Source organism: Hylobates moloch, unplaced genomic scaffold (assembly GCF_009828535.3).
Source record: "Hylobates moloch isolate HMO894 unplaced genomic scaffold, HMol_V3 SCAFFOLD_1, whole genome shotgun sequence".
Classification (NCBI taxonomy): domain Eukaryota; kingdom Metazoa; phylum Chordata; class Mammalia; order Primates; family Hylobatidae; genus Hylobates; species Hylobates moloch.
In genome coordinates this window covers 124953391-124979435 of record NW_026652276.1, presented here as the reverse complement: position 1 = coordinate 124979435, position 26045 = coordinate 124953391, and the positions used below count along the sequence as shown (strand labels likewise).

The window sequence follows — 26045 nt, the reverse complement described above, 5'->3', positions numbered from 1 at the left end:
TGCCCACCTGCCTGGGGTCTCAGTCACCGCCCCACTGGGCAGGGTCAAGGGAGGGACAGGAAGACCCCCTCAAGACCCTTCTATCCCAGCCAGATCCTTGGGGACAGGAGGGTGACCAGGGTCAGCAAAATGAGTGGGCTTTGTTTTCCTAACAGCAAATACAGAGAGGACACAGGGGGCCAGCCCTCTTCCTCAAATAGCTCCCAGCCCTCCTGGTCCCATCTGTATAGCGTCAGCCATTGCATTAAAAAGTGAATCTGAGCTTCCTCCTGAAGAAATCCAGCCCTCAGAGTCCTAACGGGTGATGGACTCCTGAGGTGTGTGGGGTCAGGAGAAGCCAGGCCCAAACTCATGGGAGACAGCCCCTTGGTGGTGTCACTTCAATGTCACCAAGAGTGGGAGCCACAATCCTATCTCCATGCTCCATATGCCCTGGGGTGTCCCGCTTTCCCTCCTCCCCATGTGCCCTGGGGTGTCCTGCCCCTTTGTTGAAACATCCTCCCTTCTCCCTAGCCTACGCCTAGAGACTTCCTGGCCTCTCTTCTGCTCCTGCAACTCCCGTAGGGGGCTGTGTCCCTGAAGTCATCTCATGGCCAGCCACTATGAGGAGCATCTACTTCCCATGCTGCCCTCATCTGCCTGGACCACCCCCTCCTCCTTGTTCCCGAGGAGGCCAGCATCTGTTCCTTTGAATGGCCAACTGTGTCCTGGCAAGGCCTGTGAGCCTAAGCATGGCTGGCTGGCTGGGGTGGGGGCTTCCCTCTGGTGGGCCGACTCAGCCTCCCTACGGAACGGGAAGCCTGGGCAGTCGAGGGTAAGGCTGTGGGGTCAGATATCCACAGCCATCCAGATGGGTCCAGATGCAGAGTGAGCTCAGCGTGGCCCTCCCAGGGGCCAGCTCCTTCATGCACTGCTGCGTGGTGTGGACGGTAGCAGTGCTGGCCAGATCCTGTGGTCAGTATTGGCCCTGGTTTGTCCTGGGAAGGGCAGAGATCTTGGACTCCTCCTGTCCAACTGTGTGCACTTTCCCCCAGCCCATCCCCGTGGTCCATCACCTCCCTGATGGCTGGACTTTCCTCTGCCTTTGGGCACTCTCCTGGTGGAGTGATGTGTGCAGAGGTTGTGGTCACCAGGAAGTGCCACCTCCCTGGACACCAACAGGGGCTCGGCCTGCACCACATGCACCTCACAGACTACTACTGAGGGCGAGAGTTGAACCTTCCTCCTCGACCTTCTTTCAGCCTCAGACTTACTGAGTCCTGGCTGCAGCTCTGGCCACGCCCTGTATCCTCCTTCCTCCCCAGCTGTCATCGCCCCCTGACTCCACAGTTGGCTCACCCAGTCCTCCTCGGCCTCCCCTGCTGGTGGTGCAGGGCCCCAAACCAATGCCAGAGACCGGGACTATGGGGCCAGCATTGGGTCTGCACCTCTCCATGGTGTCCTTGAGGGTATGACGGGGACTTGGCACGTGTTGCTGAGATCAAGTCCGCCCGGTCCATTGTCACGCAGGCTCCAGGCCCTGCAATCGCATGCTCAGGATTGAGTTGGCTGAGCAAGCCAGGGGTCCCCAGAACAAGGCTGGGCCAGGCTGCACCCAGCAGGGTAGGTGGGATGGGACAACCACCTGGCCTGGGACAGCCCATTCAGGGCGGTCCCCTGCACTTTAGGGACCTGTCTTCATATTGCCCTTGTCCTGGTGCAATCTGAGACCACGGCCCTTGGAGGATGTGAGACTCACAGTCACACCATCTTGTCTGCCCTCACTTTCTGTGAACATCGCTGTCTTCTCTAGGAAGGGCCGACCCCCTCTAGGTTTGTTTTTGTTTTTTCATGTTTTGAACAGTTTAAGATGTCACTTTTGTGATTAGAATTGTTCCCAAGCAGCATTTGGGACATTACTCTCAGCCTGGGCTCTGATGTCCTCCCCCTCCACGGACAGTCAGCATTGCATCAAGTCCCTTCAGCCATCTTTCAGTAGCAACATTGCTTTTTTTTTTTTTTTGAGACAGAGTCTCGCTCTGTCACCCAGGCTGGAGCGCAGTGGCGCGATCTCGTCTCACTGCAATCTCCACCTCCCAGGTTCAAGCGATTCTCCTGCCTCAACCTCCAGAATAGCTGGGATTACAGGCATGCGCCGCCATGCCAGGCTAATTTTTATATTTTTAATAGAGACGGGGTTTCACCATGTTGGCCAAGATGTTCTCGATCTCCTGACCTTGTGATCTGTCCGCCTCGGCCTCCCAGAGTGCTGGGATTACAGGCATGAGCCACCGTGCCTGGCCACCACATTGCTTTTTAAGTTTTTTTTAAAAAAAATGGGTTCTAAATGTTTTGAACTTTGCTTTCCCTGTTTGAAGAAGACATGGGCACCCTTCAGTTTCCCCATAAACTCCAAAATAAGACCCTGCTTCCTCCTAAGAGGAATTTCCAGCTTTGTTCATTAGAAATGAGTTCAGAAAAGCAATGACTGGCGTGTTTCTTCTTGTTCCTTAGATGGGGCTCATCCAGAAATCCATCAGCTGCTCCACGGCAGCAGCTCTTGGCCCTTGGCAGGTACCAGGCAGGGCATTAGTACACTTGCCCTGGCTGCGTCTATGTGGTTCGGAAAGCACCTCCCTGCCTGGGTCTGGCCAGGAGGCCTCGACCCATCCTGTCCCGCGCCTGTCCTTCTTTACCTCTGTCTCAGCACAACCCTGGCTGTTCAGACATGGGGCTCCGCCCTGGGGGCAAGTCAAGCTCCCTCCTTTGCTACAGTCCTGCCCCGAGTTTGTGGCGATGCTTGTGGGGTAGGGGCCCACAGGGGCCTCTGTCAGACTCTCCATCAAGCTCCACTGCTTGAAGGCTGAAGCTCACGCACAGAGAGCAAAGCCGCCATGGCCCCAGGCAGGGCGCGAGGCTCCCCCAGAAAGAAAGGAGCCCAAGGCTGCTGAAGCCCGAGGAGGGGCCCCATGCTGAGGCTGTCGCGCCAGCAGGGCCAACCCAGGAGGGGCTCTCCAGGAGGCTCCTTCCCTCTCCATGTCCCCTCTCCCACTCAGCCTCCAAAATCACTGCCCGGATCCTGGCACTCTCTACAGGATGCAGGCCGTGTGCCCCCTCGCTCCCCACAGTCTGGCTATGGAATGCCCTCCATTTGAGCTCCAAACCCTCAATGGAGGCAGTGGAGTTTCTAAGAGAACATCTCTTCTGGCTGGTTCCAAGGGACCCCATACACCAGGGGTGCTCTCCGCATCGGGAGTCCTGTGAGAGGAGGTGGGGAGACCTGGGTCAGAGCAGGGAACACTACAGTTTGCTCTGGCAAAGGTTCCTGGGACCTGAACAGCCTGAGCATTTCCTGAGGACGCTAGAAATCCCTCACTTCTCCCTTCCTGAGCCTACCCTGAGGCTACTCCAGACCTCGCCAGGCCAGCTCTGCGGTCCCCTGGCCCACAGCAGAAAATCTGGGGTTCAAGCAGGTGGGACTCCTGCTGCCAGGCCAGGCATCCGAGGGCCCGCCACAGGGAGGGGCTCTGGGTGTGTGAGGGGTGCTGTGTGCCCATCAGAGACTCAGACTGAGGGGGGAGATGCTAAGCAAGAAGGCAAGGCTGCGCCTGTGGACTGGGCAGAGGGGCTGGCGCTGTGGAGGGAACTGGCCTGGTGTGATGAGGAAGCCACACGTGACCCCTTCACCCCCATGGCTGGAGCTGCCCCATTCCAGCCTCCACCTGGGGCGGCGAGGGGTGCAGCATTCTGGGCAGGCTGACTCTCAAGCTGACCCCCAGAGTGGGGGATAACAGGTTGTGTCTCCTTCCCCAAACCTGATGAGCACAAAGACTCCTAAACCACACAGGGGCCAAGACGGATCCACAGGAGCAGAGGGGGCTCTGGGGGCTGCAGTACATCAATAAGGAGGCAGAGGGAGCACAGGAGAGGGTGGGGCACAGGGGGACAGGGGAAAGGGCTGGAGGCGGCAGGTGAGGAGGAGGGTGGGAGTGAGAGGCCTGTGATGGGGCACAGGCAGGGGGTGGGGGTGGGCGAGGGTGAGGCTGTGGTCTAAGGCACTCCTGAGCCCTAGCTGTGGGGTCCGATCTGCTGATGGGAGGCTCTAGGAGGCCACATGCCCCCACCCTTGCCCAGCATCTGTCCACCCCTCAGGGCACTCCACCCACCCCAGGATCCCACCTGCCCCGGCAGGTGTCTGGATGGGCCACCAGGGACCCTTAAGTACACCTGGCCAGCAGGCAGGCAGCAGCACACTCTGTGACATATCTCATCCCAGAAGCTCAGAGCAGGGGGACAGGGCTCCGTTCCACTTTCTACTTTTCTTCTAAGTATAGTATAAAGGAAAACCTCGTCTTCCTCCACTCCAAGTGCACAGGCCTCTGCAGGCTGTTCTGCAAAGTCCCTCCTCAAGGATCCTTAGAAAAGAAGCCAGTGTCCCGAACCCCACAGAAGTCTGGGGCCAAGAGACTCGCCAGCTCTGTCCCTCTCCCTGCCTGGCTCTAGGGGAGGCCCAGTGGCACCAGAGCTGCTCACACTGCCCATCAGGAATGCGGGCCATGTCACGATGGACAGTTTCCTACTGGTGCAGAGGCAAGTCACATCAAACTACTTCTGCTACTTGAAAAAAATTCATTTTTCTGGATCAGAAATGTAATACACACTCATTTTAAAAAGTTTTTTTTTTTTTTTTGAGACAGAGTTTTGCTCTTGTTGCCCACCCAGGCTGGAGTGCAATGGCGCAATCTCAGCTCACCGCAACCTCCGCCTCCTGGGTTCAAGCGATTCTCCTGCCTCAGCCTCCCGAGTAGCTGGGATTACAGGCATGCGCCACCACGCCCGGCTAATTTTGTATTTTTAGTAGAGACAGGGTTTCTCCATGTTGGTCAGGTTGGCCTGGAACTCCCGACCTCAGGTGATCCGCCCACCTCGGCCTCCCAAAGTGTTGGAATTACAGGTGTGAGCCACCACGCACGGCCTAAAAAGAGTTTTTAAATAGACAAAGATACAAATTTAAAATCATCCACAATTTCACCACCTAGCGAGGTCCTCCGTTAGCCTTATTTATGTATTTATTTTTTGGAGACAGGGTCTTGCTCTGTCACCCAGGCTGGAGTGCAGTGGCATAATCTCGGCCCACTGCAACTTTGAACTCCTAGGCTCAAACCATCCTCCCACCTCAGCTTCCCAAGTAGCTGATGTGCATGTGTGCCACCATGCCTGGCTAATTTTTTCTAAGTTTTTGGTAGAGAGGGGATCTCATTATATTGCCCAGGCTAGTCTCAAACTCCTAGCCTCAAGCAATCCTCCTGTCTTGGCCTCCCAAAATGTTAGGATTACAGGTGTGAGATACCATGCCTGGCCTCAGGTGGTTTTTTTTTTTAAATACACATCTCTGTGGCAGAGCAGGGTGGGCAGAGCCCAGTGGGCAGGGAGTAACGCTGTCAGCTGTCCCTGAGGTGAGATGTACTGTTACGAGAGACATCCTTGTCAGGTGTCAGGATGGCATCTGGCCTGGGCCACAGCAGGCTACCAGTGGCCTATGCTTCCAGGGACAGGGCCCTGTCACCTCCCCAGCTGACATCTGCCATCCCTCAATCTGGTCTCCAGCAGCCGGGCCACAAACAGCCATCTCTGAGACCATCTGTCCCTCTTCATCCCCCCAGGGAGGGCTGGCCTTGTGGGAAGGGCTGCCTGAGGGTCTACAGGAAGCCCCACCTGGATGGAGCCCAAGTTCCTCCATTCCATCCTCACACTGGGAGGCCCATAGACCCAGGGCCAAGCCCTCTGAACAGGGCCTTGGGCGTGGAGGGGAGGTGGCCTCTTGGCTCTGCGCTGAGGTTACAAGCTTCCTTTGGCTTCATGCCTGTCAGTCTGGGGTGTGGGTGAGCAGGGATGCTCAGGACCAGACGTGGGTTAGAAAGAACAGCAGGAGTGGGTGAAGGAGGGATGGTGAGGCTATAAAGGAAGAGGGACAGGACAGTGTGAGGGCTCTGCACCCACCTGGCATCAGCCTCGCTGTAGTACTCTCTCGCCACAATGTCTTCAAAGAGCTCCCCACCAGTGACCCTATGGGAGAAGCATGAAGGGGTCACAGATTCTGGAGACCCCTGTCACACTGCACTGTCACCTCCATTACTACTACCACCACCATCACCACTATCATCATCACTCCCATCATCACTAATGTCACCATCACCAGCATCATCACAATCATCACCACCACCAACTACCATTATCACCAACCACCATCACTATCACTACCACCATCACCACCAACCAACATCACCATCGCTACCACTATCACCACCAACCAACATCACCATCACTACCACTATCACCAGCGTCATCACCACCATCACCACCACCACCAACTACCATCACCAACCACCATCACCACCACCACCACCACCACCATCACCAACACCACTACCATCATCATCACCATCACCACCATCATCACCATCATCACACCATCACCACCATCACCATCACCATCATCACCATCATCATCACCACCACCACCATCACCAGCACCACCACCTCCACCGCATTACCATCATCACTTGGGACTGACAGCTTACTAGTGCTTACTTATCTATAATGACATTTAACATTTCAGTCCTCACAACCACTCTATGACTTTGGCCACTATTATACTCCATTTTTATGGATGAGAAAACAAATTTCAAAGATTTGGTGACTTGCCCAGAGTGGGCAGCACAGGAGCTTTGTCTCAGAATCTCCATTGTTACACCCAGGCCTTATGACTCAAATTCCAAGTCTGAGAAGATCTGGTCTCCCCTCCTCAATACTCTCCCACCCCCACTTAGGGCCAGAGTGGTGGCCCTCACACAGGATCAGAGCCCAAAGACACGGTGGCTAAATCTGGCCTCCTTGGTGGCCTGGGGTCTTGAGGTGTTCAAGTCCCATCTCTAGCAGAAGAACAGAGATGACAGGCAGAAGGGAGGTCTCTGCCCACTCTCCTGTCCTGTGTCTCTACCCGGTGAGTAGTCATTGGGCCCTATGGTCAGGATAGACCCTGTGAGCAGAAGCCACAATCTGAAGGGCCTCAGGGAGCCAGGTAATGTGGGCATGGAACAAAAAGGTGGAGGGGCTGGATGCATGACAGGGGAGTAGGACGGAGCCCTCTGCAGGTCTGGCCAAGCCCCTCACACACTTAGCCTGCTTGAGTCTGCTGGTAGACTCCCCTAGAAGATCTCACCCCTGAGAAGGTTAGAGTCTCTGCTCCCACACCACTTCCTGTGACCCTATGTGTGGGGCAGGCCTGTGGGGTCCGAGCCCCTCCTCTGCCTCCGCACCCTCTTCCCCATCTCCCCGCCTGCTCCACTGCACTGCCCAGGCGCTGTGGCTTCTCTATTTGCCTGGCAGTTTTCCCCATTGGTTCTGGAAAGTAGGGCTTAGGTCTTCCTCATTTTTGGGCCCAGCACTTGGGGCTGGGCTGGTCCACGGCAGGGAAGACCCAGGGAGTGGGTCTGTTGAACATGTGACCTTGGCACATGTGGGTGCTCTCTCAGCACCAGAGAAAAAGAAAAGCGAGCATGTGTTGAATGTCGGCTCACCCCTGCTCCAGCTAAACGCATGCCCTGATGATCCCATTGAATCCCCTCAGAATCCTTCGAGCAATGTGAGGGTGAAATGCACTGGGAAGACACCCAAGTCCCTGGCACCTAGCAGGGCATTAAAGGACTGGGCATTCCCTTTCCTTTCCCCATTTTTCTGTCCAGGCTGGGGGCTGGGGGCAGGGGCTCTGCCTCTGTTGCCTGACTGGCTCTGCTGTTCTGTGTCCCCGACCAGCACCTAGCATGCGACCTGGAGCTCTGCTCACCCTCGCTCACTCCCCTGCATGCCTCTCCTCTCACTCCTCATGGGCCAGCACATTTCTACAGCCAATCAACCACCACACCGACCACAAGGAAACAAAACAGTGTTGACGGGGCCCTTCCCAGGGTCATCTGGCCGGGCTCCTGAGCTTGGCCTGTCCGTGTGAGGGGGTGTGTGTGCATATGCTCACATGTGTAGATGCCTGTGTGTGCCCTTGTGTACATGTATACTGGCTTGTGCATGGCTTGTGAGCACATGTGCATGTGTGTCTGCGTGTCTGTCTGTACCTATGTGTGCCCATGCGTGCACTCATGTTCATGTATATTGTTTTGCATGTGTGCATGTGTGCATGTGTGCCTGTGTGTGCCCTTGTGTACTGGTAGAGCAGTTTGTGCATGCGCACACATGTGTGCATGTGCATCAGTGTGCATGTTTGTACATATGTGTGCTTGTGTATACATGTGCATTGGGCAGGCAGGAGGATCAAAACCCACATCTAGCCCAGGCAAGGGCCTGGCATGCCCCAGTGTTGTGCTATAACTGTCTAGGTCTTGGCACACATTGAACACAGATTAGGCTCTGTAGACGCTGAGTCCAGGCACAGAACAGTGGCTAAAAGGCCTTAAGGTCTTGAGCCGGGGCTGCAGCCCAGAGTCCCTCCAAGGGGTGCCTCACTAGGGCTGACGTCAGGCCCTCTGGGGTGCTCTGTGTGCTCAGGAAGCTGCAGTTTGGGCTAGTGGGCACCTGGGACTCCCTGGCCAGGGCCATCTAGTGGTTCAGTTTCAGGGAAGGGAGTTTGCTCCTCCACCCACGTTGGGGAGTTTGGGAAACTCAATGCTGGCCCAGGAGGGACATAGTCTGGGAAGGCACACATATGACTCCATGGCCCCCTTTCCTTAGGCTGTGGGAGACACATGGCTGATTCTAGGCTTCAGCCATGGTGCCTATGGGAGCTTCTGTCCTCTGGGTGTGCAGGTGTGTGTGAGACCCTCTATTCCTAGGCCTAGTCCTCAAGCCCTGTGACATTCCCAAGCAAGGGGAGTGGGGATATCTGTCAATCCCCCAGAATCCACAGAGTCCCCAAACTACTATGGGGCCTCAGGGCCTCCTGAGGGCGATGCCAGCCAACTCCAGAAACTGCTGTCCCGGCCCTCTGCTGGCCTGGAGGCTGGCTGAGGCACAGGGGCCATGGAGGTGGGTGGGGAAGACATGGAGGGTCCTTCCTGACTCGCCAGCCAATCTCCTCTTCCCAGCCTGCCTCAGGGCCTCCACTGACACCTGCCTGGCATATGCTTGGCAAGGCGGGAGACATGAGAGTCTCTCAAATGGGCACACACACATGCACGAACACACCACCCTTTCTCCTCCTCAGCTCCTGTAACACATGCAGCCATCTGTTGGCCACCAAGGCCCCTGGACCGGACCACCCCCCACCCCACAGTCTCTCCATTTCCTGGGAAAAGAGGCTGGTGGAGGTGTGGTGGGGCACACAGGTGTGGCAGCAAGCCTGCCAGCTCCCCAGGGCCACTGGACAGACATTTCAGGACACAGCCTCAGCCAGGCAGTGGCAACTGTGTCCTGGGTCAGCCCCAGTCACCTGGCTGATGATTCGACTTGGTGTCTTGTGGGACATGCAGGGGAACCTGAGAGGTGGCCAAGCCCCTGCAGGGACAGTCTCAGCTTCTCTAGGCTGAGAACCTCACGTGGACAGAGGCCTCCTCAGGCCTACATGTGCCATGGCCTGACGTCTGTCACTTGAGGAAGGAGGAGCTGAGAGGGCAGCCCCCACGCAGGCGCGTCCTATCTCTGCTTGGCCTGCATGCTCACAGCAGCCATGGGGAGGGCCTGGGGGTAACCATGGCAATAGCACCAAGGCTGGGCTTCTCTGGCTGTGCGGCCGCCTGGAGGCCACAGGGGCAGGCTAAGGTCTATGGGCCCTTGCCCAGGTCAGGGTCCTGGAGCAGCACTGACTCACAGACAGCTAAATATAGCGCTGCTTAGCAGGAACTGTCAAAAGTGAGGGAGATGAGATCACTGCTTCTAAATCCGGCAGGAAGTGAGAGGCGGCAGCGGCCCCAGACACCTTCTCACTGAGCTACTGCACACATACTCATGAGACACTCACACATGCACATTCATGCAAACACACACATACACATGTATGCACACACATGCATACACTTGTGCCAGCGTACCCACATGCACACACCTCCACACGCTCACTCATACATTCACACAATACACATGCACATGTATGCACATCCCCACCCATATGGACCCTGATTTCATGTGCTCACGCACCCCCACGTGCAAACACCCACACACATGCATACATGTGCACATGATCACATTTCACAGCCACACTCATAAACACACACATGTGCACTCACGCCAGCCAGTGGTGCCCTAGTCCAGCTGGGATGAGGGCACCAAGGAAAGGAAGGTGAATGCAGCTGCTGACTGACTATCCCTCTGGGGTCCACCCACCCACTGCCTCCAGTGTGCCCTGTTCTGTGTGGAAGAGAAGGGGAGTCCAGGGTGTCAGTCCTGCCTCTGTGGGCCTCAGTAACCCTGGTGCAAAGCAAATGAGGAGAGGCGAGGGAAGCTAGGCCAGGCACAGCTTGGAGCAAGGGGACCAGCAGCAGAAGCACACTCAAGGGAGTGGCCAGCCCACGGGTAGGGACTATTCCCTGGGGCTGGGGAGGCTGAAGATCCCACCCTGAGCCAAGGCTGGGAGTGAGTGCGGCGAGAGTCCCCAGCTCTGGAACTTACAGATCGAAGACCAGGTAGTGGAAGCCCTCCTCGGAGATGCTGTCGTGGAGACGCACTGTGGGGACAGAGAAGCCATGAGGGTCTGGCAGTAGCCCAGGACAAACCCCCTGCCTGCCTCCATACCTGTCCAGGCACACCACCAGCTATGTAAGCCCTAGGGTTGCCCAGAGGATCAGGCTGGGTAGGGCCTGGGTGGGCAGGCCAGAGGGCAGGGCTGAGCAGAGTGCTTTGGGCCCTGAGGACCAGCTGGCCACCCAGCGAGCACCCACAGGGCCTCAGGGCAGTGCCACTGCCCTCAGCTGCCAGTGCCTCGCCCTCAGCTGCCAGTCTGGTCACCTGTCTCCTTCTGCCAGAGAGAGACCAGGCCCTTTTGGTCCCAGCCTGGGCGTCAGCTGCTCCCAAACACCATGGAGATTAACAGGAGGAGCTCACACCGCCAAACCGCAGAAAGGAGCTGCCGTGAAGCTCCACATGAGGAGAAGCTGGGACAAAAACCACCATTATTCACCTTGGGTCTTCCCAGGGCTGCCTTCCGCCTTCAGGCTCTGTGTCTCTGCTGTGTCCTGCCAGCACAGGCTGGCGGGCAGGGTCCCTGCCCAATGCAACATCATCCAAAGGTTTGGGCCCTGAGCTCCGATTCCAGAGCTGGCATGGTCAGCAGGATGGACCACCATCATTCCCTCCTTCCTCCTTGCACAACTTCCCATGACAATCTATGTGCAGCGTGCCTGGCCCTGGAACTCTGCCTGGCGCAGGGCAGGAGCTGGTCAGGATGTGATGAATGAACGAGCGGATGAAGAGGCGCGGGAACAGTGAGTGATTTCAGCACAAAGCAAGCAACCTCAAGGCCTGCTTTTCCTTGAGCTGGAGATGTGCCCTGTACTAAGCAGCAAATATTTTCTAGGAATGACTCATTTTGGACACTCTCCCACATGCCGATCCTGATGATTGCTAGAACAACGAGGACGACGACAGCCAACACGCTGGGGCTGTTCTAAGCACTTTGTGTGTGTTATTTCATTTAACCTTCCCAACCACCCCGAGAAGTTACAGATGAGGAAGCTGAAGCGCAGGGAGGTTAGGTAAGCAGCTGATAGTCACACAGCTCACAAAAGGCAGAATAGGGCTGTGGATTCAGCGGGCAGTCCGGCTTGAGGGCCTGCACTGCACCAGCCTTATTCTCTCCAGTCCTCAAGTCCTGGGAAGATGAACCTCTGAGGTGTGGCTCTCCTCTACCACTTGAGACTGGGCCACAGACGCTGAACGGGTAAGGCGTAGCCGCCTTCTCCTAGGTTCGCAGGCCCCTGGGCCTCAGGCACAAGCAGCCCCTTCCTCGCATGCTCCGGTGCTGTCCCAGTTTCTAACTGGCTGCCAGTGCCCTCCCTCCTCTGGCTCTGGTTCTCCCAGGGGCCCAGCCTGATAGCGTCCTTACATCCGGGAACTCCATGTGGTCTCTGGGGCCTACGCCTCATCTTGCAGATTCCTGGACTCCAGCAGCCCCATACCGATGGCTCTCCTTAGCCCCTAAACCTCAGGCAAAACGCCCTCCACCAAGGGCAGGCCAGGCCCCAGAAGCCTCCACAGAATCAGAAAATAAAGGGCAAGCCCAGCCCCTGCCACTTGCACTGGCTGTGTGACCTGGGGCAGGTTGCTCAGCCCATCTAAGCCTCAATCTGCCCCTCTGTGAAATAGGATAAATAGCACCTCTTCACGGGGTGGCCGTGAAGATCAATTATGTAACCTTTGTGGTGCTCTGAGACAGTGAGCACTAGGTAAACCACAGCTCTGTGACCATCACTGTCACCATCATCACCTGAGTGTGAAGAATCCCAGGTGACCAACACTCAGCACCAGGGTCTGGGGCCCACTTAAGAGTCCTGGGGCTTTTGCAAGCCCAGTGCAGAAAGACCTGCTCCACTTCTCTGCCTCAGGCCCAGCAGCCCAGCCTTCTCCTCTCTGCCCCCACCAAGCCCCATTCTCAAAGAGCAAGGTTTTCCCCAGACCATGTCCTGGGTCAGTGCCCTGGGCGGAGGGCAACTCTTACCCACCAGGGCTGTCTGTGAGCTGATGCTGGCCTCTGCTAAGCAGGGACTCCACCAGCTAAGGCACTCATCTGAAACCAATGTCCCCTTTCCCTCTCACCCCTCCCTGGCTGATTTCTGTCCCAAGAGCACGGATGCCCTCTCACTAGGTCCCCTGGACCCTCTCTTCACTCCTAGGCTCCCATTCTACCCAGGCTGGCCTCTGCGTCCCTAAGACATGGCGGATCCTGGAGGCCCACCAACATCCCGCTTCTAGGACTTGCCTATGAAATCTCTGGAGTTAAAAAGCTCACCCCTCCCCACTCCTTTCTAGTGGGGGCTGCCCAATAAGCCCAGTTGGGGGCCCAGCAGGCTGGTCCCTCTGAGCTGCCCCACCTGGGACATGCTTTATGAAAATCACACACTCAAAGCAGAGGTGGTCCCAGGGGCCATGGAGGGGATACCCCCACGGGCAGCTCCAAGGGAGGCCCTGTCATCTATGAAGGTACCTCACTGCTCCCTGGGGGCGCTGCAGGGCTGATCTCATGGTGGGGGCTGCCCCTGCCCTCAGGCACCCACCTCCCCATGCAGGCCTGGTGGGCTGGCGCAGAGGCAGATGGGCTCCGAGGAGGCAGTTGGGGGGGAAATCCCACCTCCTCAGCAGGAAGCAGGTTGCTCAGGCCAGATGGAGCACTGGGGGTCTGTGTGGGGAGTCTGGGCCATGTGCATGTGGACACTTTTAAAAAAAACATTTTTAACTTTTTAAAAATAGTTATATACTTATTTTAGTGGTTTAAAAGAAAACCTAACTGGCACATCAGACGGCAAATTCACAGACAGGGCTAAGTAAAAAAGTCAATTGTCAGAAAATCTATTTAAATAAAAACAGTAAGCAAATAACACTGGGCAGCATACAGAGGTGGCAAATAAATAAAGTCCTGGGTTACTAAGAGGAAGCAGGATGAAGAGTCCAGTCTGGATGCCGTGGGTTGGTGGGCAGCGGCAAATCTCGCCAGGGGCTAAGATGCAGCAGCAGGACCCTGAGGGCCCGCCTGGGGCTGCAGCCTGGCCCCAGGCCCTGGAGTTGGGGCTGCCGCTTTCCATGCTGGGGTCCTGCTGGGTCCAATGGGGCACCTGCCCCTCTGCCCAACTCATTGGTGAAGCATCAGATGAGGCAAGGTGGTTCCAGCCCCCTAAACCAGGTGATGAGGGTCCGGCGACCTTCGGAGCCAGGCCGAGGTGAGTGTGTGGATGCCCCAGGCTCCTAAACAGGCTCCCGGTCCCCAGCTGTTCCTTTGGAACAGGCACGCCTGGGCTCCTCCTGGCCTAAGTGAATCAGAGCTTTGGAGGAAAGGGCCCAAAATCCAGAGGAAAGGGCCCAAAATCCACCTGACAGCTCCCCAGGTGCCTCCGAGGCCAAGAGCGGCTGCCATCCCCAGGGTGTTTCCCGGCTGCTCCCAGACAAAGGCAAGGCCTGAGCTCCAGGCTCCAGATACCCCTGTGGAGCAGCTGACTCTGGGCCAGGGTCACTTGACCCCAGACCATAGTTCCAGAAGCCCTGGGCCAGCGCAAGAAAACAGTCAGGGGCTCTCAGCCCGAGGACGGCATGTGCTGGGGTCTTTGGTCAGTCTTTCTTTTCCTTGTAATTGGGCCATCTTGTGGCTTTTTTTTGAGGCCACAGAGTGTTGAGGCCCCTGTGTGTTCTCAGCAGAATGGCGGCTCAGTGTTATGGAGACTCAGAGTTATGGGGGTCACATGCTGGGCACTCGCTCGGTGGAGGGCTCTGTGAGGAATGTGTCCTTTACCTTCCTCTGCACCAGTGCCACAGACAAGACCCAAAGGACAGAGTGGGGTGGGGAAGGACCTGTCCAGTCGGGTGGAACTGGGCACCCAGAGCCCCACCTTGGGGCTGCCCTGGCTCTGAGCACCCCTGGGAATCACGTCACATACGACAAAGTCCTCAAGGTCAGGGCAGAAGAGGGGGCGTCCTCAGGGGCTTCTGGTGGGATATTTCAACAGAGAAGAAAAGGAAGTCTTTCTGCATCTCTTTGAAAGTCTGATAGAGAAACCGGAATGGGCTGCTGTCCGGGAGAAGGTGGGGACCCATCCCCCCTCCCTACCCCAGGCCGCTCACCGATGTTGGAATGCTTCAGAAGGCGGCAGATCCGAGCCTCTCTCTCCAGTTTCTGGTGATCTGGGGGACAGAAAAAACAAGGCGTCACCTCCTGCGCCGGCAACTGGTGGCCCACGGATCGTCCATGTCAGGAGAGGCCCACAAGGGTGTGCCAGGGCCTCTGACGAAGAGAGGAGTGGTTGTGACCCCACAGTGAGTAGTCATGCCCCCACCAAGGGAACACCCTTCGTGGCACCCTCTGGGCCACTGGTGGCAAGGCTGGGGCAGGGACCAATCGGCTTGTGTTTGGGGTGGGTGGAGAGGCCCATTCGGGTGGTGAGCGCTACTAACTTGGGGCTAAAAGTTTCCCTGGATGATTCAAAGTCAGCGGTGCACTGATTTAATCCTCCATTTATTTGTCCTAATTCCATACTCTTTGGAGCTTTTGGCTGAAGCCAAATTTGTTCTTCCGAGGCAGGGGAGGGGCTGTCAGAATGGGGCCGGGAGGGGGTGAGGGTGTGCCCCGGAGCCCGGCTGGCAGGAGGAGGAGGGGAAAGCCTCAGAGAGGCCTCGCCTGGATACGAGTAAACTGGTGGTGAAGCAGGAGGTGGCCTCTCCTGCCCCGGCTGCTCTCCTCCCACCCCACAAGGTGCCGGGCCCAGATCCCGGGACGCCGGAGGTGTGGAGGTGACTGGTGCCCCTTGGGTGGCCCCTCCACTGGCCCCCAAAGGATGGAGCAACTTATCTGCCAGAAATTTTACATTTCAAATAGAGGCAGGAGGCTTTTAAAAACTGATGGAGATTGTAATAGCAAAACCCAAAACCCCACACTTCCACTGACAGAAGGAGGACTCCATGTGCTGCAGTCACACAGGGTCCCATACTGCAATGCAACAAAGCCCTCCGCCAACCCCCACGTGCGGGTAGCACCCACATCCTAATAGTGTGGAGGGAACGAGCAGCAAAGGAGGACCCACAGTGTGCTCTTGTTTACACAAAGGTCGAAACTAGGCAGTCGGTGGGCACAGCCGCACATGGGGAGCTGCAAGGAAAGGCCAGTGCATTTCAGAGTTCAGGACGTGACTGGGGAGGGGGCATCAGCGTCTGGAGCCCCCTCCACCTGCCCAGTGCTGAGTCCCACCACGTAAAAGGTGAGCAGGTCCTGGGGGCACATAATTAATACACAAGACAAGACCTCGGGGATGCCTCCTTCGCCAGGAATGCCCAGTAGCGCCCAGGAGCAGGGAAAGAATGAGGCTGCAACTTCACAATCATCCTTGGGAAGCATTAAAACCTCTGATCCCTGCGCTTGGCAGAAACTTGTCCACCTGCAGGAAGGGAGGCCTGGCTGAATCGTGTCTGGGGCCAGTTCCCCTGGAGCAGGTGTGGCGGTGGCAGCCTGGGGGTACAGGACATGCCTGCAAACACGCATATGCCTTGAGTGAGAAAGCCACGCCTACAGATGGGAAGGTCTCTGGGAGCGGCATCCCCTGGCTCCCCCCTCCCAGGACAGGCATTCGTCTCCCTGCCCTGGCCACCTGGCTGCCATCTGCTTCAAGCCCAGCCGCCTGGCATCCCATGAGAGGGATTCAGAGGGATCTGGAAGAGCCTCCAGGTGGCATGGAGGGAGTCAGACCCCATCCTGCTGTTTTGCTGGAAGCCCAGGGCATACCTGCTCCCTCTCCCACCTGCACACCCAACTCAGCAAGCACTGCACGGTCTTCCAGAATACTCCAGTCCCTGCTCCCTCTCCCTCCCCTCTCCCCTCCCACTGAAGTGGGAGCTGAGGTGCCAGGAGCCTCAGGGATTTGTGATGGCGGAACTGGAACCAGCCCAAGTGTCTGTCAGCATCAGAATGGAAAAATCAAACATAGTCACAATAGAATACACACGGTGTGGGCTCCGTTTTCCTATCTGCATGGAGCTCAAAACCCAGCAACACTGGACATACCTGGGGAGGAGAGGGCTCCATGCACGAGGCCTGGCTCCAGTGGAAAGCAGGGGACTGACTCTTGCAGCACTCCTGACCCCCATCCCTCTGGGGCGGGAGGAGGGAGGGGTCTCAGGGTGCAGGATGGTGAGTTCAGGGGGTTATTGTTTTCTTTCCTAATGTCTTTCTTAAACTGATTGTGAACATTTTTCAGACTTAGAGAAAAATTGCAACAACAGTACAGAGCAATCATGTACAGCACTTCTGTACAATCTCCCTGCCCTGCCCCTGCTTCCATATAACACACTCGCTTTTTCTGACGCGTGTGTAACACCAGGCAGCACTCAGGTGCGTCTCACAAGGACAGGGTGTCCCTTCTATAATCTCAGTGCAGGTCCCAGATTCAGTAAATCGAATGCAGATATGACACTCATGTCTCTAAGCTACAATCCACGTTCCACTTTTCCAACTTGTCCCAAAAAAGTTGATGGCTAATCTTTCCCCAGGACAGGATCCAAGCCCGGGACCGCACATCGCCACAGGACGTGTGGACCAGAGCCAGGCTGAGGGAAAGGAGGACCTAGGAGGCAGAGGCGGTGGAACCAGGGCATGTAGTTTCCTTTTGAAAAATTGCCTGATTAGAGTTAAATCAATAAAATCATAAATCCAAATCAGGAGAAAGATGCAATTATGAACGCATTCTCCTGGGACACAGATAATTTATATGCCTGTGTTTTATTACTGAAACATCACCAAGAGCTGAGCCCCAGCCCAAAGATGATACCTATTCCTGGGCATGTGTTTAGGGAGATAATTATTTGTGTGGGGCAAACAAAGGGCACCTGGCTGCCCAGTCCTGGCACCAGGTGTCCACTCGTGGTGGCCATACAGGTTGCTGACTGGTCCTCTTTCTGTAACACCCACAACAGCACCTCGACCACCTCCTCCCAGCAGCTGCAGTAGGTTACAGCTCAGAGAGCCACTTGGAAACCATAAACCATGACACAAGATCTAAGCTGGTAACACGCAGACACACAAGTCGTATAGAGTGCTTCACTCTCGGTGGCAGGATTATGGCTAATGTTGTTTCATTCGTTAACTTCCCCTCCCCCAGTTTTGACAGTGATCATGTGTTACTTCCATAATTTAGCAAAGCATTGTTTTTAAAAAAGATTTTGATCCTGTCTCCAGTGACCAAGCTACTGATTCAATATGACGAGGATGTTTCATAAAATCTGCTATGGTAGCATTTGCCCTTAGATTGTAAAAATTCGGGCACAAAATAAATCTAAGTGGATATAATGTGACTCTGGATGGGACTGAGAAGCCACAAGAAGGAGGGGGCAGGAGGAAGAGGCGTTCTTTCTCCACCTGGCTCAGAGAGCCCCATCTCAGGGCAGGCCAGAATCCAGCTTCCTAACTCTGTGGACATACTATGATTTTCTTTCCACAAAACCAGGGACATTATTCTTGGCTTCCACATCAACACCGTAAACCCCTTGTCATGGACAAGGTTAAGTAAGTTATATTGAACCCAATCCAGTGCATAAGAAATGTGCCCTGGCCCTCAACAGTACAGCAGAAGCTAGCCCTAAACGGTACAGCGGAATCTGGGAGAACCTCCAGCTCAGTCCTATTCCCTGCCCCAGACAGTGCAGCAACCGTATCTTGCTCATCCCTGCCTGCCAGCCTCATTCGGGGGCGGGGGGCTCTGGTCCCCAGGGAACCTGCTGGACTCAGGAGACCAGAGCAGTGGCCACTGAGCAGGTCCCGAGGCCAGCAGGCCTGTGGTGAGAACACAGCCGGAAGTCTGCCAGCAGCAGCTCCCTACCTGCCCAGGACCCCATCAATGCCCCCAGGACCCCCGCAGGGCACCCCTTCCTGAAGGAGGTCCCATGAGGCCTCCTGAGTGGCCAGCCCTGGCTATGGCCACTACAGTGATGTCCTGGTCAGGGCCAGGCAGTGTCACAGAAGTCACAGAAGAGGTACCACATCTCTGCAGGTTGTGAATCCAACAACAAAGAAACCCCAAGAACCCACCCCATCCAACAGCCGGTGCGTGGTCACCTCCTCAGAAGGTGCTGGATCCCCTCTCCCCGTCGGCCAACGTCAGGCTCAGGCTCACGGCACTTCTCCGCGCGCACTGGCTCCGGGAACTGCAGTTCCCTGCAATGCTGAGTTTTCCTAAAGCAGTCTAAGAACAACCTCTGAAATAGACCGTGGGACAGAAGGCAGGGGCTGGGGAGTGAGGACACAGGCTGAGCCCCTCCCAACCTCCAGGGGACCTCACCCCATCAAGAGGAGACCCCTCTGCCCTCTTGCCCTCCCTCTTCTTCTCCCACCCCAAGACCCCTGGCCAAGGTCTTGGGGTTCCAGGGCAGACAGTCCCTGGGGCACAAAAAGCCAATGACAGCAGTGCCTGTGCCATTTGTTACAGCAGAGTGATGAGCAGAGTGCTCTCAGGCCCTGATTCTGCCTGTGGAGACTCAAGAGGTGATGCTTCAGTGGGGTTTTAGAGGATGAGTAGGAGTTTGCCTACTCATGCTGGAAAAAGACTTGGTTCTCACACCCCCTCTGATGTGAAGCTTGGAGAGGGAACTCATGAGTTCAACCAGCTCCTAAATGCTTGGGCATCTTGCGAATCTGCACCCTAAATGGAGGCAAGGGCGTATGTGTGTGGGCCTGTATTTAAGCCAGAAGGTGACTGGCCCATTCAGTGTGGATGCAATTCTACACATGCGCACACGTGTGTACACATTTACACACCTGCTCCCCAAGGGGGTGGCTAAGAGAGATGCTGGCAAAAGCATTGCTATTTATTTCTCCTACCAGAGAAACATCCCACAGATCAAATACAGCATTCATTTATACCCCCATAAAAGCATTTATCAAAAACCCCCCAAAACAACAACAACAAAAAACCCCATAAACAATTGTCCTCAAAAAGATCAGGCTAAACCGGAGCCTGCAATTATCCGCCTGCCTGCTTGAATTCTAATGATAGTGCGACATCCTCAGATTCCAGCCCTCAGGGAATGCCAAGCCCTGGGAGCTTTTCTAGGTGATTTGGCTACAATCTCTGCACAGAGCCCTGGCCTGCTGGCCATTCATCCTGCCAAACCTGCACCTGGGTGTCCCCTGAGGTCCACACGACAGGTAGGGCCAAGTGCTAGGACACAGGCAGGCTGGGGGCCACTGAAAGACAGGGAAGAGAAGCACCCCCAGCTGAGCCCTGCACAGCTGCGCTGAGCTCATCTTACGGCAGGCTTCTCACCCGCTCCCGCACACATCCCAGGACGCTGAAGACACCCCGGACTGCGCAGGGCAGACTGCTGGTCTGGGACTCAAAGCGAAGGCCTCTCGCCGAAGCGCAGGGGCTCTCTGTGATATGCCACTAGGTCTGCATTCCCTGTTGCTCTCTGAGCTGGTGGGTGGTGCCTGCCTGGTGGCTGCAGCCTCTGCTCAATGTAGAATCTGATATTTACAGCCTGCAGATGCTGGCTGTGGGGGCAGCAAGGCCGACATCACAGAGGAAGGGGAGACAACGCCACGCCAGTATCAGGAGGGCGCTCAAGGGCCCAGGTGACAAGGTTCCCCTCCTCCCTCACCCCACAGCCTTCTCCAAAACACTGAGAGCCCGGCTGGTCTGGGTTACCTGCCTGCAGAGGCCCGACCAAAGCAAACCACTCGTGCTCGTGGGGAAAGACAAGGTCGGGTTATGCTTGCCTAGATGTCCAGCCTCTCAGGAGCAGGGACCACAGGTCCTCCACCAACAGCCATTCCCAGATCCACAGGACCCCCGAAGCCTTGGCGTGGAGCTCTGAGGGGCGGGGTAGGGGAGTGGGGGCTCCTCCAAGCTGTTACTGTGCTGGCGGGTTGGCAGCTGGCACCCACCACCATGAAGGTGGCAGGGGCAGGGGCCACCTCAAGGTGCCCACGGCCAAGTGCAGGAAGAGACAGGACCGGGACATGGGCACAGCCACGTGACCCATCCTGGAGCACCTGCCACATGCCAGGCACCGTCTGTTCTGTGCACATTACAGGCATTAACCTATTTCATTCCAAAAATGCCCTGAAAGACCAGGAGTGGCGGGGGAGAGACTGCAAACCTCTCCTGGTGTGGCGGGAGCTCCTCCCCTCCTGCCATGCCACCCTCATCAGCGTGGGAGCCGTAGGGTCCCTGAGCTAAGAACAAAGAGAAGCCAGCTGAGGGCGATGGGAGAGGTGGAGCTGATGGGGCAGGACATTCACACCAACCCTCCTGCATCTGCAGGGTGAGGCACAGGGCAAAGGTGAGGAAACTGAGGCACAGAGAGGAGCTCAAAGCTGCCAGGGCTGAAAGGCCAAGGCTGGGGGCCTGGTGGGGGCAGGGTAGCCTTCAACATCCCAAAGGTGCACTTGTGCATGGCTCCGGGGACCCCTCGTGTCCTGAGTGGATAGCACCCAGAGGCCATGGTGCGACCAGTGCCCCACATGGGGAAGGGAGGGTCTTACAGGACAAGTTAAGGTTACATGGTTTGGTAAATCGTTGATGTTCGCTCCCATAATTTCCTCTTTCTTTCTCCAGAGCCAAGAAGGGGTCCGGGATGGAGCTGGCAGAGGCTTCCCTGCCCACCCAGGCCCCCTATGCCATCCTCCACCCTCCCCGCCCCTCCTCCTCCCTGGCAGTGGGTGACTCACAGCAGGGGTGGGGGGTAGTGAGTGAGAGGAACCAGGGAGAAGGGGAACAGGAGGGCGTGGGTGGGCACTGGGCCCCCCGCCAGCCACCAGGAGAAACAGCAGAGCTGGCACCTCCAGGAGGACACTGCAGGGCACTGGGCGGGGGCGGCAGGGGGGCAGGAGGGGGAGGCACAAGGCCCACCCGTGTCAGGAAGGGCTGCCTCCCTCTCACCCCAGGGCCTCTGGAATTGTCAGACCCACAGACCGGGAGGAGGCCTGCCGGGTAAACTCTGTGCTGGCTGGGGGATGCAGCTGGGGCCACCTGGGACCACTGCCACCAGGGTCTGAGGGCTGGGGGGTGGGGCTCCCTAGGTGCCATGAATCCTGCCCACCCTGTGGCCTGGGACAAGAGATGGCACTTCCCTGGGCCTCATCTGGAAGATGGCTGTAATAACAGTATCTGGCCCCAGGACTGTGCCGGACTGAAAATGGAATCGTGTGTGGAAATCCACACCGGCCTGGCACAGGGTGGGTGCTCAAGAATGTACCCCCCCATTCCAGGCAGCCCTGCCTTACCCTGAGGGAGGTTTCCAGACCCCCCATGGGCCCATCACTGGGGGCCCCCCACCAGCACCAGCGCTCTCCACCCATTTCCTCATGCCTGGGAGAAGATCCTCAAGGATAACCCCTTCTGCTTGTCTGCCACACAGCCCAGCTGGTGAGGGCACGGGGATGGTGCGCATGGCAGAAGGGCTCTGCTCCAGCTGCCCTGGCCTGGAAGCAGTGGCTGGGGAGGGATGGGCCAGAAGCTGTGTACTGTGCCAGCTTCTGGTTCCTCAGGGCTGGGGCTACCTGGGGCTCTGCTCCTCGAGGCTAATCCACAGACCAACATCAAGACAGGTGGTCCACCTGTGCGCTGGACTAGGGTGGCAAGGACACCAGACTCAGGGCTCTGACCCAAGCCTGAGGCTGTCTGGCTGAAGGTGCTGTGACGTCAGTGCCATGCTCCAGAACTCAGGCCCTGCACAGGGGCCTGCTATGGAACGTGGCACGCCACCAAGGCCTGGGCCAGGAAACTGGCTGCATCCAAATCCCACTTGGGGGCCTCAGTTTCCTCCCATGAAATGGATTCAGGAGATGCCCTGTCAAGTAGCGCTGTTCCTGTCCAGAAGAGATTTCGAGGGCCACAGCAGAGAGGGGCCCCCAAAGCCACCCCCCATCCCCACAGAGCTGGGCACCCATCTGTCCAATACTCTGGACCTTGGTGGGGGTCAGCAGCCCCTCCCTGCACTGTCAGTACATTGGCAAGACCCATCAGCCCCAGGAGACCTGCACCCCTGTCTCAGCGACCTGCACCATCACAGGCATGAGAGAGCTTCCTAGACTTTTTCTTTTCTTTTTTTTTTTTTTGATGGAGTCTCTCTCTGTCACCCAGGCTAGAGTGCAGGGGCATGATCTTGGTTCACAGCAACCTCCACCTCCTGGATTCAAGTGATTCTCCCACGTCAGCCTCTCCAGTAGCTGGGATTAGAGGTATCCGCCATCACACCTGGCTAATTTTTGTATTTTTAGTAGAGACAGGGTTTCACCATGTTGGCCAGGCTGGTCTCGAACTCCTGACCTCAGTTGATCCACCCACCTCAGCCTCCCAAAGTGCTGGGATTACAGGCATGAGCCACCATCTGTCCCTCTAGACTCTTAAACAGCTTGCCAACATCCACATCAAACACCAGCCACGCATATTCTGCACCCTGCCTGGTACCAACACACTTAACTCAAGCGTCCCAATTCACTTCAAGGCTAAACTTGACTGCGCTCGCACACTAGTGACAGAGTACTTGGGAGCCAAGCGCAGCCCTGTGTGGCACTGAGCAGCTGGGCCAGAACCTGATAGGACATCCTGGGCCTTGACACTAGGCCAGTGGGGTCTGGCCTTTAAATCTGTTTGGCCACGTCCTGGCCGGCTCCTACAGACTCTGGTGACAGAAAAGTGGGCATTGGCTGTGGGGTGGGGCAGGCATGGGGCAGGCAGAGGCCAGCTCACATCTCGGGGCCAGCACTTGCCAACCTGGGCTGCCAGCAAGTCCCTTGGTAGCATTAACCTTGGATTTATTTGAGAACAGAGAGGGCAGCTGGGTAGGGACGAGGGAGTGGCTTCCAGCAGCCCCTCTCCTCTGACTCTCCTCCCTGGCTGGTAAATGTGAAGTAAAACCAGTCCTGACCCCAGAGTCAGCTTGGGCCATGCGGCAGGGACTGCCCATCCAGTCTCAGGGTGCAGGCCAGTTTAGGGCCTGAAAGGAGGCCATGGGCAGATCCCGGCCATTCCTCCTAAAAGGAAAACTGCTCCTTGAGAATGACCCTGTGAGTCCTTCAGGGTAGTGACTTCTGTGTGCTGAGGACTGGCTCTGGGCAGGCCTGTGAGCTGCTCATGGCACCATGAAACAGGGCTGTTGCTGCGTCACCCCAGCTTTCAGATGGGGGCAGGGGGCAAGGAGACTGGGTCAAAGTGGAGCTGGACCCCGTCACAGGAGGCCCCACTTGGGGCCTCGGGAGCAGCCCCCTCTTCATTTTCTTTCCAGTGGGACTTCTTGGAGCCCTTCAGATGCTGCCATAGTGGGCTGGACAAGCCTGCTCTCCCTCTGGAGATCTGGGGCAGGGAGTTGGGGGGGTGGGCAGCGAGGACTTGGGGAGCCCAGTGGTAGGTCTGAGGCAAGAATAACCCCGGCCCAAGGTCTGGGGGCCAGGTCAGGATCCTCTGAGGGCAGCACAAGTCTACCAGAAAAGGTGAGGTGGTGTCGAAGGGGGTAGGCGGTGGAGGCAGACATCCCTATCCTCCTGGGCACCCAGCACCTCTTGGGGTCTCAAGTGGTCCGATCAGGCCTGTGCAGCCCCGGGAGGCTGAGCCCTGTGATGAAGATGCAAGAGGGCAGCTCTCGCTGTGGCTTTCTGTGCATGTTTTGTTTTTAAAAGGCAACACGACAACCAGCAATTAACCTGCCAGCAGCTCCACCACCCACAAGAAGCACCTGTGGGCACATCCTGCAGCTGCCTGCCGCCTCAAGGTCAGGGCTCCCAGGGACCCTGGCAACCACGTCGGCAGCACCCTGCCCCTCTGCATGAACGTGCATGACGGAGCTGGAGCTGAGGGCCTCGTCGCTATTTGCCAGCCATATGGGGATGAACATAGCCATTCTGGGAGCCCAGGCCAGGCCAGCGGCTGCAGTAGGGCCACTTCCAGGCTACACACTGTGGGGTCCACAGCATCTTCCCTCCATGGGGTCCACTTGGCCTTTCAGCAGGGGCCCCATTCCCAGTGCCCTTTTCAGGATCAGAACCATTCTCGAGCTTTCGGGGTGCAGCTCAGCTTTGAAACGGAGGTGTGGCTTGGAATTCCTTCCCTGTCACTGCCAAGCTGTGGCATTTTGTGCAGGGCTATGGTGTAAGGCCTAAAGTTAAAGCCAACATTACGTGCTACCTTGACACCCAGTGAAACCAGGAAGGCCCTGAACAACCTAGCTTCATGTTCCCCACCGGACTCTCCTGCTGTGGCTAAGTCCCCACCCAGGCAAGCCTCCTCCCCACAAGGACCGGGCACAGTTCCTGCTTATGCCTGAGTAGCGAGATGCAGCTCTCTGCCAACCCATGGAATTATTCAAACCAGCCAAAACTGCCTCTGGTGGGAACCAGGGGCCACCTCACCTCGTCGTTACTCCAAAGCCTGCCTCCCCAGCCCCTGCCTGTTCACTGTGTCCTGAGTGCAGTGTCCTCCTCTCTGGGCTCTGAGTATATGTGACAATAAAATGCCGTCCACTCATCTATCCAGTGCTGGGTGTCATGTGTTCAGTCATCCCCGCAACCCCAGGACAGGACTCCCGTGCTCACAAATGGGGTGAGTAGGAGGAGATTTAAACCAAGGTGCCTAGACTCTCCAGTCTAGGAAAACAACAGTGGCCCCCCACAGGGCAGGCATGGTGACAGGAGGGGCTTGCTAGGCCATCCCTCCCAGCCCTGGTGCAATGGGTCCTCCACCTGGGGTCTCCCCACCCCAACATATACACGTCCCACCAAAGCCCATCTCTCCATAGACACCATCTTGGCTTCCTCCGGAGACAGCTGGGACACTGGCTCAGGCCAGCCCCTGGCGCTGCAGGACCCACCCTGTCAGGGTACTACTCTCAAAAATAAGGCCCAGACTCCAGGGCTGCACTCTTGACCACTGTGGCCTTACGTCCAGCCTCATCCTCTGCCCCCAACTCTGTCCATGTCCTTTTCGTCCTTTTCAGAGAGCGGACAGCTGCCTGGAGGTTCCCACTCATCCCTGAGCAGACGCCTGGGGGCCCAACCCAGCTCGAGGCCCAAGGCCAGGGAGCACAGAGCGAGGCCAGGAGCACAGTCCGGGGCAAGCACTGCCACATTTTTTAAGGTATTGAGGAAAAAGAATAGAGAGGACTGTGCAACAGAAGCGAGTGGCCAGCAGCCCCGCACACTGCTATCGGGGCCCTTTCCAGAATGCTCCCCACCACCTCCGGATGAGAGCATCTGCACACATCAGCCCTCCCTAGCAGGGGAGGCTGAGGCCCTCACATTCACCCACGGGGCTCTTCTAACCCCCACTAACCTCAATAAACCCTCCGTGACCTTCTGTAGGCTAATCACTTCACACCGAGCTGGAGTCGGGGCTGCCCCAGGTGACATGCAGACAATGGAAACATCAGGACCTCAGAGCCGC

At 56.9% G+C, this 26045-nt stretch overlaps 2 protein-coding genes across 13 annotated transcripts in view; one reads left to right on the top strand and one right to left on the bottom strand.

Moving 5' to 3' along the window:
- Positions 1-26045, top strand: part of OGDH (oxoglutarate dehydrogenase) — a 486510-nt gene that overhangs the window by 19688 nt on the left and 440777 nt on the right. The window lies entirely within an intron of this gene.
- The window catches only part of CAMK2B (calcium/calmodulin dependent protein kinase II beta), a 106912-nt gene that overhangs the window by 30926 nt on the left and 49941 nt on the right, over positions 1-26045 (bottom strand). For all 12 annotated transcript variants that reach the window (XM_032758200.2, XM_032758195.2, XM_032758193.2 and 9 more), the window contains exons 3-5: positions 14749-14808; positions 10594-10648; positions 5980-6045 (exon numbers count right to left, since the gene is read on the bottom strand). In XM_032758200.2, the coding sequence (XP_032614091.1) occupies positions 5980-6045; positions 10594-10648; positions 14749-14808 (181 nt within the window). The remainder of the gene's footprint in view (positions 1-5979; positions 6046-10593; positions 10649-14748; positions 14809-26045) is intronic.